Here is a 16668-nt window from a genome sequence, read left to right on the forward strand (position 1 = left end):
TAGGGCAGGACGTAGATGAAGGTCAGCCATGTTTGTCGTGTGGAGCTGACAAGTGTCCAGGCTTTACTTTCCATGCTTGGAGGTAAGACAGCGTAGTTCACTTCAGTCTTACTTGCAGAGTAGGGCAGGACGTAGATGAAGGTCAGCCATGTTTGTCGTGTGGAGCTGACAAGTGTCCAGGCTTTACTTTCCATGCTTGGAGGTAAGACAGCGTAGTTCACTTCAGTCTTACTTGCAGAGTAGGGCAGGACGTAGATGAAGGTCAGCCATGTTTGTCGTGTGGAGCTGACAAGTGTCCAGGCTTTACTTTCCATGCTTGGAGGTAAGACAGCGTAGTTCACTTCAGTCTTACTTGCAGAGTAGGGCAGGACGTAGATGAAGGTCAGCCATGTTTGTCGTGTGGAGCTGACAAGTGTCCAGGCTTTACTTTCCATGCTTGGAGGTAAGACAGCGTAGTTCACTTCAGTCTTACTTGCAGAGTAGGGCAGGACGTAGATGAAGGTCAGCCATGTTTGTCGTGTGGAGCTGACAAGTGTCCAGGCTTTACTTTCCATGCTTGGAGGTAAGACAGCGTAGTTCACTTCAGTCTTACTTGCAGAGTAGGGCAGGACGTAGATGAAGGTCAGCCATGTTTGTCGTGTGGAGCTGACAAGTGTCCAGGCTTTACTTTCCATGCTTGGAGGTAAGACAGCGTAGTTCACTTCAGTCTTACTTGCAGAGTAGGGCAGGACGTAGATGAAGGTCAGCCATGTTTGTCGTGTGGAGCTGACAAGTGTCCAGGCTTTACTTTCCATGCTTGGAGGTAAGACAGCGTAGTTCACTTCAGTCTTACTTGCAGAGTAGGGCAGGACGTAGATGAAGGTCAGCCATGTTTGTCGTGTGGAGCTGACAAGTGTCCAGGCTTTACTTTCCATGCTTGGAGGTAAGACAGCGTAGTTCACTTCAGTCTTACTTGCAGAGTAGGGCAGGACGTAGATGAAGGTCAGCCATGTTTGTCGTGTGGAGCTGACAAGTGTCCAGGCTTTACTTTCCATGCTTGGAGGTAAGACAGCGTAGTTCACTTCAGTCTTACTTGCAGAGTAGGGCAGGACGTAGATGAAGGTCAGCCATGTTTGTCGTGTGGAGCTGACAAGTGTCCAGGCTTTACTTTCCATGCTTGGAGGTAAGACAGCGTAGTTCACTTCAGTCTTACTTGCAGAGTAGGGCAGGACGTAGATGAAGGTCAGCCATGTTTGTCGTGTGGAGCTGACAAGTGTCCAGGCTTTACTTTCCATGCTTGGAGGTAAGACAGCGTAGTTCACTTCAGTCTTACTTGCAGAGTAGGGCAGGACGTAGATGAAGGTCAGCCATGTTTGTCGTGTGGAGCTGACAAGTGTCCAGGCTTTACTTTCCATGCTTGGAGGTAAGACAGCGTAGTTCACTTCAGTCTTACTTGCAGAGTAGGGCAGGACGTAGATGAAGGTCAGCCATGTTTGTCGTGTGGAGCTGACAAGTGTCCAGGCTTTACTTTCCATGCTTGGAGGTAAGACAGCGTAGTTCACTTCAGTCTTACTTGCAGAGTAGGGCAGGACGTAGATGAAGGTCAGCCATGTTTGTCGTGTGGAGCTGACAAGTGTCCAGGCTTTACTTTCCATGCTTGGAGGTAAGACAGCGTAGTTCACTTCAGTCTTACTTGCAGAGTAGGGCAGGACGTAGATGAAGGTCAGCCATGTTTGTCGTGTGGAGCTGACAAGTGTCCAGGCTTTACTTTCCATGCTTGGAGGTAAGACAGCGTAGTTCACTTCAGTCTTACTTGCAGAGTAGGGCAGGACGTAGATGAAGGTCAGCCATGTTTGTCGTGTGGAGCTGACAAGTGTCCAGGCTTTACTTTCCATGCTTGGAGGTAAGACAGCGTAGTTCACTTCAGTCTTACTTGCAGAGTAGGGCAGGACGTAGATGAAGGTCAGCCATGTTTGTCGTGTGGAGCTGACAAGTGTCCAGGCTTTACTTTCCATGCTTGGAGGTAAGACAGCGTAGTTCACTTCAGTCTTACTTGCAGAGTAGGGCAGGACGTAGATGAAGGTCAGCCATGTTTGTCGTGTGGAGCTGACAAGTGTCCAGGCTTTACTTTCCATGCTTGGAGGTAAGACAGCGTAGTTCACTTCAGTCTTACTTGCAGAGTAGGGCAGGACGTAGATGAAGGTCAGCCATGTTTGTCGTGTGGAGCTGACAAGTGTCCAGGCTTTACTTTCCATGCTTGGAGGTAAGACAGCGTAGTTCACTTCAGTCTTACTTGCAGAGTAGGGCAGGACGTAGATAAGGTCAGCCATGTTTGTCGTGTGGAGCTGACAAGTGTCCAGGCTTTACTTTCCATGCTTGGAGGTAAGACAGCGTAGTTCACTTCAGTCTTACTTGCAGAGTAGGGCAGGACGTAGATGAAGGTCAGCCATGTTTGTCGTGTGGAGCTGACAAGTGTCCAGGCTTTACTTTCCATGCTTGGAGGTAAGACAGCGTAGTTCACTTCAGTCTTACTTGCAGAGTAGGGCAGGACGTAGATGAAGGTCAGCCATGTTTGTCGTGTGGAGCTGACAAGTGTCCAGGCTTTACTTTCCATGCTTGGAGGTAAGACAGCGTAGTTCACTTCAGTCTTACTTGCAGAGTAGGGCAGGACGTAGATGAAGGTCAGCCATGTTTGTCGTGTGGAGCTGACAAGTGTCCAGGCTTTACTTTCCATGCTTGGAGGTAAGACAGCGTAGTTCACTTCAGTCTTACTTGCAGAGTAGGGCAGGACGTAGATGAAGGTCAGCCATGTTTGTCATGTGGAGCTGACAAGTGTCCAGGCTTTACTTTCCATGCTTGGAGGTAAGACAGCGTAGTTCACTTCAGTCTTACTTGCAGAGTAGGGCAGGACGTAGATGAAGGTCAGCCATGTTTGTCGTGTGGAGCTGACAAGTGTCCAGGCTTTACTTTCCATGCTTGGAGGTAAGACAGCGTAGTTCACTTCAGTCTTACTTGCAGAGTAGGGCAGGACGTAGATCAGCCATGTTTGTCGTGTGGAGCTGACAAGTGTCCAGGCTTTACTTTCCATGCTTGGAGGTAAGACAGCGTAGTTCACTTCAGTCTTACTTGCAGAGTAGGGCAGGACGTAGATGAAGGTCAGCCATGTTTGTCGTGTGGAGCTGACAAGTGTCCAGGCTTTACTTTCCATGCTTGGAGGTAAGACAGCGTAGTTCACTTCAGTCTTACTTGCAGAGTAGGGCAGGATGTAGCCCAGTGGTAAACTTAAAGTTAAAGTCTTTTGTTTAATGACACCACTAGAGCATATTAATATATTAATCATTGGCTATTGGATGTCAAACATTTGATAACTCTTGACATACAGTAATATCGAGGAAACCTACTAAATTTTGCCATTAGTAACAAGGCATCTTTCATGTGCACCATCCCACAGACAGGATAGCACATACCATGGTCTTTGATATACCAGTCATGGTGCACTGGCTAGAACGAGAAATAGCCCAATGGCCCACCGACATGGATCGATCCCAGACTGACGGTGCATCAAGTGAGCGCTTTACCTACCACTAGGCTACGTCCTGCCCCCTCTGGTGGTGAAGCGCCCATTTGAGTGGTGAAGTGCCCATTTGAGTGGTAAAGCACCCATTGGAGTGGTAAAGCGCCCATTTGAGTGGTAAAGTGCTCATTTGATGTGCAGTTGGTCTAGGATCAATCCCCATCAGTGGGCCCATTGAGCTATTTCTCGTTCTAACTAGTGCACCACAACTGGTATATCAAAGGTTGTGGTATGTGTTATCCTGACTGGGATGGTGTATATAAAAGATCCCTTGCTGCTAATGGAAAAATATAACTGGTTTTCTCTCTAAGACTATATGTCAAAATTATCAAATGGCTGACATCCAATAGCTGATGATTAATAAATCAATGTTGTTGTTAAACAAAACAAACTTGAGGTGGGATGTAGCTTAAAGTGCTTGTTAGAGGAGAGATGTGTCTCGGGGTTGGTTTCCCCTGACAGACTTGGTTTATTCCCATCACACTCAGTGTTCCACATCTGGTACATTAAAGAGCAGGGCATAACTACCGTATACACTTAAGATGGTCTTAGTGCTAAGGTCACCTTAAGACATAACTACCTTATACACTTAAGATAATCTCAGTGCTAAGGTCACCTTAAGACATAACTACCTTATACACTTAAGATAATCTCAGTGCTAAGGTCACCTTAAGACATAACTACCGTATACACTTAAGATAATCTCAGTGCTAAGGTCACCTTAAGACATAACTACCTTATACACTTACGGTGATCTCAGTGCTAAGGTCACCTTAAGACATAACTACCTTATACACTTACGGTGATCTCAGTGCTAAGGTCACCTTAAGACATAACTACCGTATACACTTACGGTGATCTCAGTGCTAAGGTCACCTTAAGACATAACTACCGTATACACTTACGGTGATCTCAGTGCTAAGGTCACCTTAAGACATAACTACCTTATACACTTACGGTGATCTCAGTGCTAAGGTCACCTTAAGACATAACTACCTTATACACTTACGGTGATCTCAGTGCTAAGGTCACCTTAAGACATAACTACCTTATACACTTAAGATAATCTCAGTGCTAAGGTCACCTTAAGACATAACTACCTTATACACTTACGGTGATCTCAGTGCTAAGGTCACCTTAAGACATAACTACCTTATACACTTACGGTGATCTCAGTGCTAAGGTCACCTTAAGACATAACTACCTTATACACTTACGGTGATCTCAGTGCTAAGATTGCTTCATGGAACTGGGTCCATGTCCTGTCTATGGAAAAATACTTATAAAATATCTCTTGCTGTGTTTTGGTAGAAATAGCCAATGTGGAAGCAGCAAGTTTCCTTTATCTTTCTATACCAAATGTCGAAATAACGGTATGTTACACACAAGTTTTGTGAGACCAGATTCCTGCTCTCACCAAAAGCTTTTGCATTGCATATCTATACATGGATATAATTACAACAAAATTGTCGGTGCTCAGTAAATATTTGCTATTGCACTATTGCTATTGCTAAAGCTATGTTTTATTTTTGGATCTGTAAAAAAAACCCATAGCAGCATGAAGAAATAAATTGTGTTCTTGGTGTATATGAACAAATAGATGGTTTAATCAATATTTATTCCAATCAATCACGAAATGAATTGGCAGACAGGTTATGGGACTTTTTCAGTGCCTGTTCACAAAATTACATCTCATCATAGGTTTTTTATTCAGGGAAAATCTTATTAGATTGATGATATTAGTGACTTTAAAAACGATGCTTTGTCAGCGATGGAAAGACTTTATTTATTTGCAACCATCTTGTATATGTACTTTACTTTCAAACTTTATACATTCAAACCATGACGTGAAAAGAATTGAGGAGAGTGATTAATTGCTCCGTTAACTTTGATTATAGGGAGCCATTTAAAGTTTATTTTGTTTTAACGACACCACTGGAGCACATTGATTGGGGAGCCATTTAAGGAAAGAAGGAAGGAAATGTTTTATTTAACAACGCACTCAACACATTTTATTTTTATTGTTTAGATAATCCATTTCCGTACATTCAGAGTGTTTTTGATCATCCTGGTGATTTTAATATCATAAAAGGCATTTCTCATATTTTTAAAAATGCACGTGCATCTGAAAAGTAACAGTTATGGAGTCAAGTTTTAGTCTATTTTTCGAGGGTATTTCACCATTTCAAAGTCACAGAATCATGTTTCACTCAGTAGTAACTTTATTCAAATGTGTTACAGGTTTGTAGATTAACTAAACTTAGTGTACATTTTGTAACTTTATTCAAATGTGTTACAGGTTTGTAGATTAACTAAACTTAGTGTACATTTTGTAACTTTATTCAAATGTGTTACAGGTTTGTAGATTAACTAAACTTAGTGTACATTTTGTAACTTTATTCAAATGTGTTACAGGTTTGTAGATTAACTAAACTTAGTGTACATTTTTATGGGCTAAAACTAGGGTTTGTCCCTTTAAGGAAGCTAAAGATTACTCTTCCTAAACCAATATCAGAGGAGCTATAGTAATAGCTCCCCTTGAGTGATGAGGTCTGTAGATTGTGGTGGGAAAGGGTGAGAGGACAAAGTGACTAAACCAATATCAGAGGAGCTATAGTAATAGCTCCCCTTGAGTGATGAGGTCTGTAGATTGTGGTGGGAAAGGGTGAGAGGACAAAGTGACTAAACCAATATCAGAGGAGCTATAGTAATAGCTCCCCTTGAGTGATGAGGTCTGTAGATTGTGGTGGGAAAGGGTGAGAGGACAAAGTGACTAAACCAATATCAGAGGAGCTATAGTAATAGCTCCCCTTGAGTGATGAGGTATGTAGATTGTGGTGGGAAAGGGTGAGAGGACAAAGTGACTAAACCAATATCAGAGGAGCTATAGTAATAGCTCCCCTTGAGTGATGAGGTCTGTAGATTGTGGTGGGAAAGGGTGAGAGGACAAAGTGACTAAACAAATATCAGAGGAGCTATAGTAATAGCTCCCCTTGAGTGATGAGGTCTGTAGATTGTGGTGGGAAAGGGTGAGAGGACAAAGTGACTAAACCAATATCAGAGGAGCTATAGTAATAGCTCCCCTTGAGTGATGAGGTCTGTAGATTGTGGTGGGAAAGGGTGAGAGGACAAAGTGACTAAACCAATATCAGAGGAGCTATAGTAATAGCTCCCCTTGAGTGATGAGGTCTGTAGATTGTGGTGGGAAAGGGTGAGAGGACAAAGTGACTAAACTAAGAATTTGGTGATAAGATGACATCCCCAAACCAACTATTGTACATCTTCAGCTTAAGTTTGTTGAAATTTGTGCTTCTGTTGAATTAAGATTCAGACACACTTTCCTGGTCACACACCTCAGGATAGTTGGTTAGCTATTAGTAGAGAGAGAATGAATGAATGAATGAATGAATATTTAACAACACACCAGCATGAAAAATACGACTTTTTGGTGTCAAAGTAATTATGCAAATGCGTAAATAATTGGTGTAGTGGTCATGGCCCATATATCTACCCATTGAACTATTCAGACCTACCTTGGATGGGAGCCTATACCAAGATGTGAACACAGTGCCTACCCACCTTAATTCTGATGATTTAATCTAAGGTGGTGTCAAAGCAATTTTAGAAAAATTAACTTAAAGGGAAAATAAACAACCATCCATTAGTATGCTACTTGAAGCATTCTTGAAGTTAACTTTTTCAATCCTGCCTAGTAAACCAGGTTTAAATTATATGGTCCACTTCTGGCAAATATACTTCCATGCTTGTTATACATAATAAACTCTGGGCATGTGATGAGAGGAACTTTAATGATTTTTTTAAGGAATTATAGATATATTTCATTTTTATTAGACTGATTCAGTGATGTATGGAATATCTGATCAGCCACATTGCCCATCTGCTGGCTCTGACATTACAGCCCCACTGCTTCCATTGCAGAATTACTAGCACCCATCGATAACGCCAGAGGGGAATCAATCTTTCCTCAAGTATCTTTATTTCATTTGCTTTAACATGTGGCTCTATCAGAACGTAAGCGTGAGTTAGAGAACAATTTGGATTATTAGTTGCTGCTCATTCAAGCACAAAATAAACTTAATGTCTAATTTCTGATTGGTGATTCTGTTCTAATTGACGGTATTCAACTGATATGGACTTAGTTGATCATTTAAAATATTATTAATATGGTTTAGTAGAATGTTCCATCTGTAACATTTAGCTTTTTTTATTGAAAGAATTGCAATATTATATAATTAAATTTCCATTGCATTCAATACAGTTTAGCTACATCTCATTGTAGCAACACAAGTTTGTTCAATTCTCAATGAATGTGAAAATGACGTCAAGGAATGTAACGAAAAAATGACGTCAGGAAAGGTCATATTTGATGATGTCACTTCATATTGATACTTTGTATTGTTGAGTGTTGTTGTTGTTTTGTTTTTGTTGTTGTTGTTTTTTTGTGTGTTTTTTTAATTTATTGTCCCCAGACACAAATATGACAGTGTCAGGGTTGGGGGCCCTGATTTCACTACGTTACATCCATGTTATAAGTACATATTAGAATCAATATAATAATATTAATAAGCATGAATACATGAAAACATGGAGTTCACTAATATGTGGGGTTAACAGTGAAGATAGAGGTAGAGGAATGATTTGAAGGAAATGGTAAAGGGAGAAAAGAGAAGGTAAGGAAGGAAGAAGGAAAGAAAGAGTGAATTAAATACTTTAATTTCGAAAGAGGAAACATATTTGTATTGAAATACCTCTAGAACATTGTATTGCCATGTCTTGTTTCTAGGTATCTGGACCAAGGTGCCCAATATTCCTCAAATTCTTGAAATTGACAATTTTTGAGAAGTATATATTTTTCAATTTCTATTTTATCTTTTAAAATATTTAAAAAAGCATATATGTTAGGTCCATGTTTCTGCATTTTAGATCTATATATATAGTATTTAACATTGATAATGAGCCAATTAATAAATACCATCGTGCTTTTTTCCCTCTTTATGATTCCAAACAAGACTGTCTGTTTATCGAGTTGTGTATGTTCACCTTTGTCCTGAATCCATTGTTCAATTTCCTTCCATAAAAGAATGACTTTAGAGCAGTCATAGAAAAAATGCTCCAATGTTTCTGGTTGTCTATAACAAAAATCGCAAACATTTGATTCTATGTATTTTATTTTATATAAGAACGTGTTTGTCGTGATTATTCGATGTAGAATTCTATATTGAAACCACTGTAAAGTTGTATCTTTTAAACATATAAATGGTAAATTATACATTTTTCCCACTCCTGTAATGATAGTATGAAACCTAAATTGTAATATTTTTTTGGGAAGTTGGCACTATTGTTGATTTGTTTAAAATATTATACATTTCTTTGCACCCTTTAGTAGTTTTAAAAAATAACTCCAATTTAAAAGGAAATATAGGATTTAAGGTGTTAACCTGTTGGTTGTTGATACTTGACAATGTGCAATGCATAAAGGTTTTAATTGCTTTGATTAAAGATGCATGTTCTAAGAAGTTTGAATGTATGTGAAATTTAAATCTAAATATTTCATAGGTTAAAAATCTACCATGTTCATCCATTAAATCTTGAATAAATATAAGTATTGTTGAGTGTTATTGTTTACAACCAAAAAATAATAATTTAAAATAAAATATTAACTTTTGGTGTTGTTATTATTAGTAAGCATGTTTCAAACATATACTGATGGAAAGAAATAAGGGAACACATCAAATTGTAGACTAAATTGAATTCGCTGCTAGCGTAATAATGTCTGTATTTCATGCCAAGTTGTAATGTGAGACTCAATGTCTGTAGTGTTCAATGTGCTGCCTATATGTTCCCAGTCAACTTCGGACAATATCAATTGATTTTTGATGCAGTCATTATTTCTTGTTGCTATCGGTGTGATCCTTTATTTCTTTCCATCAGTATAATTATTAGTATTGTTTGTTATTTCTTTTACGTTCATGAAAAAATACCCCAAATCTTCAAACTTATGTGTGAACAGCTTTGCCGATTCACACAGTTTGCTGATGATTTGTTTGGTATGAAGGTAAAAGAAATAACAGACAAGCCGTAAATATATATAAATATTACCTGGCATATTTTCTTGTCCATGTAATGTGCAGTTAAAATACAGTGTACAGTATTGGGCTATTAGCTTTGTTGTGTGAAAGACAAACTAGATGGTCTGTGCTATATTTCTCTGCTGAGTGGCATTAATTATCTATAATATATTTAACGAAGCACTCAACACATTTTATTTATGGTTATATGGTGTCAGACATATGGTTAAGGACCACACAAATATTGAGAGAGGAAACCTGCTGTCACCACTTCATGGGCTACCCCTTTCGATTAGCAGCAAGGGATCTTTTATATGCACCATCCCACAGACAGGGTAGTACATACCACGGCCTTTAATAGACCAGTCGTGGTGCACTGGCTGGAACGAGAAATAGCCCAATGGGCCCACTGATGGGGATCGATCCCAGACCGACCACGCATCAAGCGAGCGCTGTACCACTGGGCTATGTCTCACCAAAATATCTTAAAGAGCCTGTTCTGAGTTTACTGCCATTGTATCATGTTTACGACTCTTCAAGTCCTTTTTAGAACTAAAATCACATTTAAAATACATCTATTTTGGGGGGATTTTCAACACCAATTGTCCTAATTTTATTTCCTAGTTATTTTTACACATGAAAAAAAATCTAAATAACATTCATAACAAATATGAAATAAAGTTTGAGCAAATACAAACATTAGCACAATCAGAACACACTGATTACTATACAGACACTGGTATTCTGAACAAAATGTTTTATTTAATGTGTAATCAAAGTCGTCAAAAAGGCTATGTTAATAGGAAACATCTTAGCAATAACAGCAAACTATTTAAGACAATAACCAAAGTTAATTATGGTATTTGTTTTTTCTGTCCCAACCAATGCATCACAAATGATATATCATAGGTCGTGGTATGTGCTGTCCTGTCTCTGGGATGGCTAATATAAAAGATCCCTTGCAGTTAATGGAGAAATGAAGTGGGCTTCTTCTAAGACAATGTGTTAGAATTACTAAATGTTAGACATTCCATAGCCCAAGATTAAAAATCCAAAGTGCTCTAGTGGTGTCATTAAAGTTACAGTGTCTGGTTACCATATAGTAATATCATGCACAAATATGAAATACAAGTTCAACTGCACTTTTTAAAAATTTGTGTGTGTTCGCTATGAACGGAGAACGTCAAAAGTATACGCTCGATTCGTCGCCTGTGCGGCCATTGCTCGGCAAACCACAAATGACAGCCTGTTGTCAATTTCAGTTAAGAGGTGTGTTTGCGGATTTGAAATTGTAGGGTTCGTCTCAAAAAATTAAATAAGAATTCTTGCGCTGTACAAAGAACGTTCGGCTGAGGATACATACTATTCTATTGTTAAAACCGGTTTTGATCTTGACAATGTACTATCGACAATCGTACCTTCCTATTTAAGAATTAATATTTTATAAAGTGTTAGTAAAACTTTCAAAGTTTAGTTTGTATAACATATTGATCATGTATATATTTTTAATAAAATATACTAAAGTAGAAAATTACCGTTTTCACTTTTTGAATTTTACGTGTGATAAAATCAACAAATTCAAATAAATATGATTTCGTTTGGAAAGGGTAAAGGTAGTTTGTTTTGTTTAACGACATCAGTGTTAGAGCATATTGGTTTAATAATCATCTGCTTTTGGATGTCAAACGTTTGGTAATTTTGACATATAATCTAAGAGAGGAAACTCTGCAGGAGGGAGAGTATTGGGGGTCGAAACCCTTCCCTGACCAAGATAAAAAAAAAGTTTTAATATATTTTCTGGGGGGACATGGCCCCATATAAACTTCACTCAACGCAGTCTATAACCCCCAACCCTGCTGAACTCCCAGCACATGCGCCTTGAAAACCCGCTACATTTTAAAAACATTTTTTTTTTTTTTTTTTTTTTTAGCAAGGGATCATTTATATGTACCATCCCACAGACAGGATATCACATACCATGGCCTTTTATATACCAGTCATGGTGCACTAGACCGACCGCGCATTTAAAAAACACACCACATTTTTAGGTCTAAGTAATGAATAGAAATAACATATAGTCTTCATAAATGTTACGTATATTGAATATACCGCCCTCTTCCTCTACCCCTAGAGCATTACGTAATTATTAACACCCCCTTACATGTAACACGTATGCCAACCACTGGTCACTGTCAAAATTTCAAGGCAAATCCCCCACCGACCCCATGAAAGGTATTATACCATACCTCTATGGATATAAATATATTTTGGAGGTATGAGACGACCCCTCAATCAAGACAGTTAAATTTCTTCAAAATCACGTGAGAAGCTCAGCACCTGCACAAATCGCATAAATCCCCAGTTCTACTGGCGTCCTGCTAATTGAAGAAAAACAAGCTGGCCATTGGGTTTTCATTTGACCTAGATAATGTAGATAAGTGAGCACTGCGAAACTATAGCGATGTGGTGGGCATTTTATGTACCAAACAGAACTGGATCATCTATTGTAAATGCTTAAATAATAAAAATATTCCAGACACTGCAGCTTTAAATGAAACAAACTTTAAGTTTGAGTGATTGCTTTTTCATATTCAAATTAATACTCTATACAGTACTGCGTAAAACAATTTTGGCTAAAACATTTTCAATATGGCTAATAAAAATTCCAGTTGGCTAATATTTTGACTACAGGTATTTTTCATACAGGGTGAGCCCTGTAGTGTACATTTACATCTGTGTGCAAAACCAGGCTACTAAATCCACGATTAAAAACAATTCTTATCATGACAGTGAATCATTTCTTTCATCTTTACCCTGATCCATTTTCTGTTATTACCTAAATGTTTGCATGAAATAGATACCAAACATAGAAACATAAGGCGGCTTCTAACCATAAACATAAAATTACCATGTTTGTGGATTCCCCCCATGGCTGTGTTTAGAACATGGGTTGTGTCACTAGCACCTGCTTCTGACTTGACTGGTTCCCACCCCAACACATTCATTTGATGTTAATCACTGAAACCAGTCTAGTGAGTGTTGTTAAACATCAAAGAATGAAAGAGTGCTCGCATCAGTTGAACACAAAGCACTGTTCTTCTAATCTTGTACAAAATATGAAGGAAAACAAAGTACAGTGCCGTATCAAAAGTTTTCGTAATAATCCAAAATGGCCGACGTAAACATGGGTCAGTATGTAAATTTTAAAAACAAAATTCGGCTAGTAGAATTAATAACCATACCTCAATATTTGGTTAAGTGTCCCTTATTACGAATGCAAGCCATAATGCAACGTGGAAGTGAAAAATATAAACTTTGAATGTATTCCACATTCAAATTTTCCCATATGTCAAGAACTGCAGCGAACAACTCTTCAGACGTTTTTATGGTTAGGACCTTGTTTTGCAGTATGTTTTTCATTCTTAACCAAATATTTTCTATTATGTTCAAGTCTGGTGACTGAGCAGGCCATGTCATACCACGAATATTATCTTCACGTTTATATGCCCCGATTAATCGAGCTCTATGACAAGGTGCATTGTCATCCTGAAAACGATATGGTTTATCGATAAAATGTCGTGCTAAAACAGGCCAGAGATGATTGTCGAGTATTTCACGATACTTTTCAGCATTAATGTTTCCATTAACCATACATAAAGTTCGACACCATGCCATGTAATGCAGCCCCAAATCATAATCGACCCCCCCTCATTGACTTGGAACAGACATGTATTCGGGACGGTATGCTTCATGTGCAGCTCGCCAAACAAAAACACAGTGGTTTTTGCCAATTACTATCTGAGATTCATCACTAAATATCACTTGACACCACTGGTTATTAACATCCCACCATCTCCTGTCCAGGCATCATGACAGTCGCCTTTTTTTTTTTTTTTCACTTCACGGATACTAATTTTTTTTCGAATAACTCGCATAAAAATCTTATTTTTGTGTAAAATTCTTTGAATTGTCACAAGATGAACTTTCACTCTCCTACATTGATTAAAATCCGCAGTTATATCTCTAAGAACTTTCCCCGAAGTAAACATAATTCTCCTCTAATTGTGATCTTTCGTGGTCGACCAGTTCTTTTGGCATTCTCAACACTTCCGCTTATACAATATTTTTTCCACACTGATCGAATGGTAGACTCGGGCACCGTCAATAATTGGACAATTTCTGAGTTTCTGTGGCCATGCGATTTTAAGTCAACAATCAGTTGTTTTTTCTCGGTAGTGAGATACATGTATGTGGATTTGCGACCCATTTTGCAAAACACCGTCTGCTTCAAGATCAAGGGAGCACATGACTAATTCATGACGTCACCAGTGTAGCTACGTAAAAAAAAAATATAAATAGGGATTGTATCAAAAGGCTTGGTTTTACGGAACTTGGGAAAAACACACATTTTGCGGAAGGTAGAAAAGCGGCGCTGTAGTAACATGTAAATGAAAGGAATATTTGTTTAACAGCATATCTTAAAACATTTTACCAGCCTTGGTGGTGTCGTGGTTATGTCATCAGACATAAGGCTGGTAGTTACTAGGTTCACAGCCCAGTACCGGCTCCCACCCAGAGCGAGTTTTAACAACTCAATGGGTAGGTGTAAGACCACTAAACTCTCTTCTCTCTCACTAACCACTGTTCTGGACAGACAGCCCAGATAGCTGAGGTGTGTACCAAGGACGGCGTGCTTAAACCTTAATTGGATACATGCATGAAAATAAGTTGAAATAAATGAAATGACATAAAACATTTTAAATTATAGCTGTTTGGTGAAGATTTTATTTAATAATTACTTTTTATGTTTTATATAATGTGTTGTTTTAGACTATTTCGAATCAAAGCTTTTCAAATTCTTCAGAAGTAAAACACTGGAAGAAAGGACATATTCGATTTATATTATCAACTAAAGGTTCAAATACAATTATTTGGATTGTCTTATAATTTATATATTTGTATTAAAAATTTTTTAATTTTATTCGGTTTGGATTACAATTTGACAGGCTGCACATTTAGTAGGATTCTCTGCTTGCAAGAATCCCAGATTTTGGGTCAGAAGCATAAGGTTACAATATGGAATCCCAAGATATCTGTATTACATAATTTTTATGATTTCAGCTGAATCCTAAAAATAAATCCTCAAATTAAATGGCTGATTTTATGATTTCAGCTGAATCCTAAAAATAAATCCTCAAATTGAATGGCTGATTTGTTGTGTTGATTGTAGAAATACCTGCAAATAAATCCTCAAATTGAATGGCTGATTTGTTGTGTTGATTGTAGAAATACCTGCGCGAACTGCAAGTGTCCAAGAGAAGTGCATGACATCTACAATGAGAACTTTGTCAACGTCCGGGACAGGCTGGGCTGGAAGAGACAGGACGATCCCAACCTGCAGGTGTCGAAGGAAAAGACGCTCAGAGAAGGATACACCTGGGTCCCACCGGGTCTGTCACATGAAAAGGTGATCTACTTGTTTGTAATTAATGATTTAAATAAAAATAAAATACAAGATTGTTATAGAAGACAATCCAAACCTACAGGTGTCCAAAAAAAGATGCTCAGAGAAGGATTCACCTGGGTCCCACATGGTTCTGTAAGGAAAGTATGTCAGTATGGAAATCGAGTCATAATGACAAAAAAAGTTATTTATTCAGTGTTCGAGATTAAAAATTTTGGGCAGTATTCCAGTTGGATACTAACATTTAAAAATCTGGTATCCCACCTGAGAATTTAGTATCCCACTAAAACAAACCCCAACATTATATGGTATCCCGGTGGGATACTGGATTCTTAAAGTCTGGTATCCAAAAATCCAAAATTAAATTCTGGTATCTCCGGAATATCGGGATACCGTTAATCTCGAACACTGATTTATGTAGATTTCAAACTACTGCAGATGTAGCTATTTTAAAAAATAATTTTGATCTCAAAGAATGAGAAGTGGTTCCAGACTGACAAAAGGGCTTTCCCTGGTATAATAGAATATTGAGTCTGCCCCAACCCTGGTATAATAGAATATTGAGTCTACCTGGAAATATTATCCACTGCATATTATATCCAGTACTCCAGAATGATTATTCTAAGTTTCTAAGTTTGAAACTAACCTCAGTGTTTGAACTGAACCAGTAATTGGTAGGCAGTGTACTGGCTACAATGAAATTATACTGAAGGAAGCATATTTAATGCCCAGTACATATTTAGTTTTCCATGTTCACAGTTTTTGGTGTGGCAAGGATGTGGAAGGCAGATTTTATTTGGGGGGGGGGGGGGGGACCCACAATATGTATCCACAATGTGTATGTATGTATTAAGACTTAGACACAAAAACTGATAACGCCATTTGATCTAAAATCCAACTTCTATTATAATTACTCAGTTCAAGGTGTTATGTTCTGATTTTCATACTTGTTTTTTGAAATTCTCTCCTTTATTTACTTTACTTATGTCAAATTAAGATCACCCATTGTTGACTTGATATGTTTTACATACAAATTAGAACAAAAAACCCTCTTGCAAAAAATTACTAAAATGGATTTATCCGGGTTTTATGTGCCTGAACTCTTTGTATGTATGTATGTATGATTTTATAAAACTTAATACAGTTTAAAAAAAAAAAAAATTGATGGGGAGGAATGACCCCTCCATGAACCACCCTTGCTACAACACTGGCTATGGTTGTCATTAGCAGAGTAACTGTTTTCATATGAAGAGCATGATTCATGGAAGCCACAGCCATGGCATGCCACAAACTATACACATGGAAAATGGACCTTCATGTACAGTTTAACCTGTGCTAGTGGAATTCTGTAATCAGTGGTCACTTGTCGTAAGCAACCACTTCCAAATAATTTTTAATATATAAATGCACATGTAATAAGTGGTTACATATATAACGCAGCCAGCAGCTTCATAAATTGGATTCCAAACTGTTAAAATACCAGTGTTAAGCAGTCACAGCAAATGTTTACTGTTCTACAAAAGAGTCAGTTTAAACAACAGCGACAAGGTGCATGAAATACG

General features: G+C 38.3%; 1 protein-coding gene across 5 annotated transcripts in view; it reads left to right on the forward strand.

Annotated features, from left to right (window-relative positions):
• LOC121372495 (four and a half LIM domains protein 2-like) overlaps nt 1-16668 on the forward strand; it is a 148123-nt gene that overhangs the window by 56593 nt on the left and 74862 nt on the right. For all 5 annotated transcript variants that reach the window (XM_041498842.1, XM_041498840.1, XM_041498843.1 and 2 more), the window contains exon 3: nt 14929-15109. In XM_041498842.1, the coding sequence (XP_041354776.1) occupies nt 14929-15109 (181 nt within the window). The remainder of the gene's footprint in view (nt 1-14928; nt 15110-16668) is intronic.

The sequence above is a fragment of the Gigantopelta aegis genome, chromosome 4 (assembly GCF_016097555.1).
Source record: "Gigantopelta aegis isolate Gae_Host chromosome 4, Gae_host_genome, whole genome shotgun sequence".
In the NCBI taxonomy this organism is placed as follows: domain Eukaryota; kingdom Metazoa; phylum Mollusca; class Gastropoda; order Neomphalida; family Peltospiridae; genus Gigantopelta; species Gigantopelta aegis.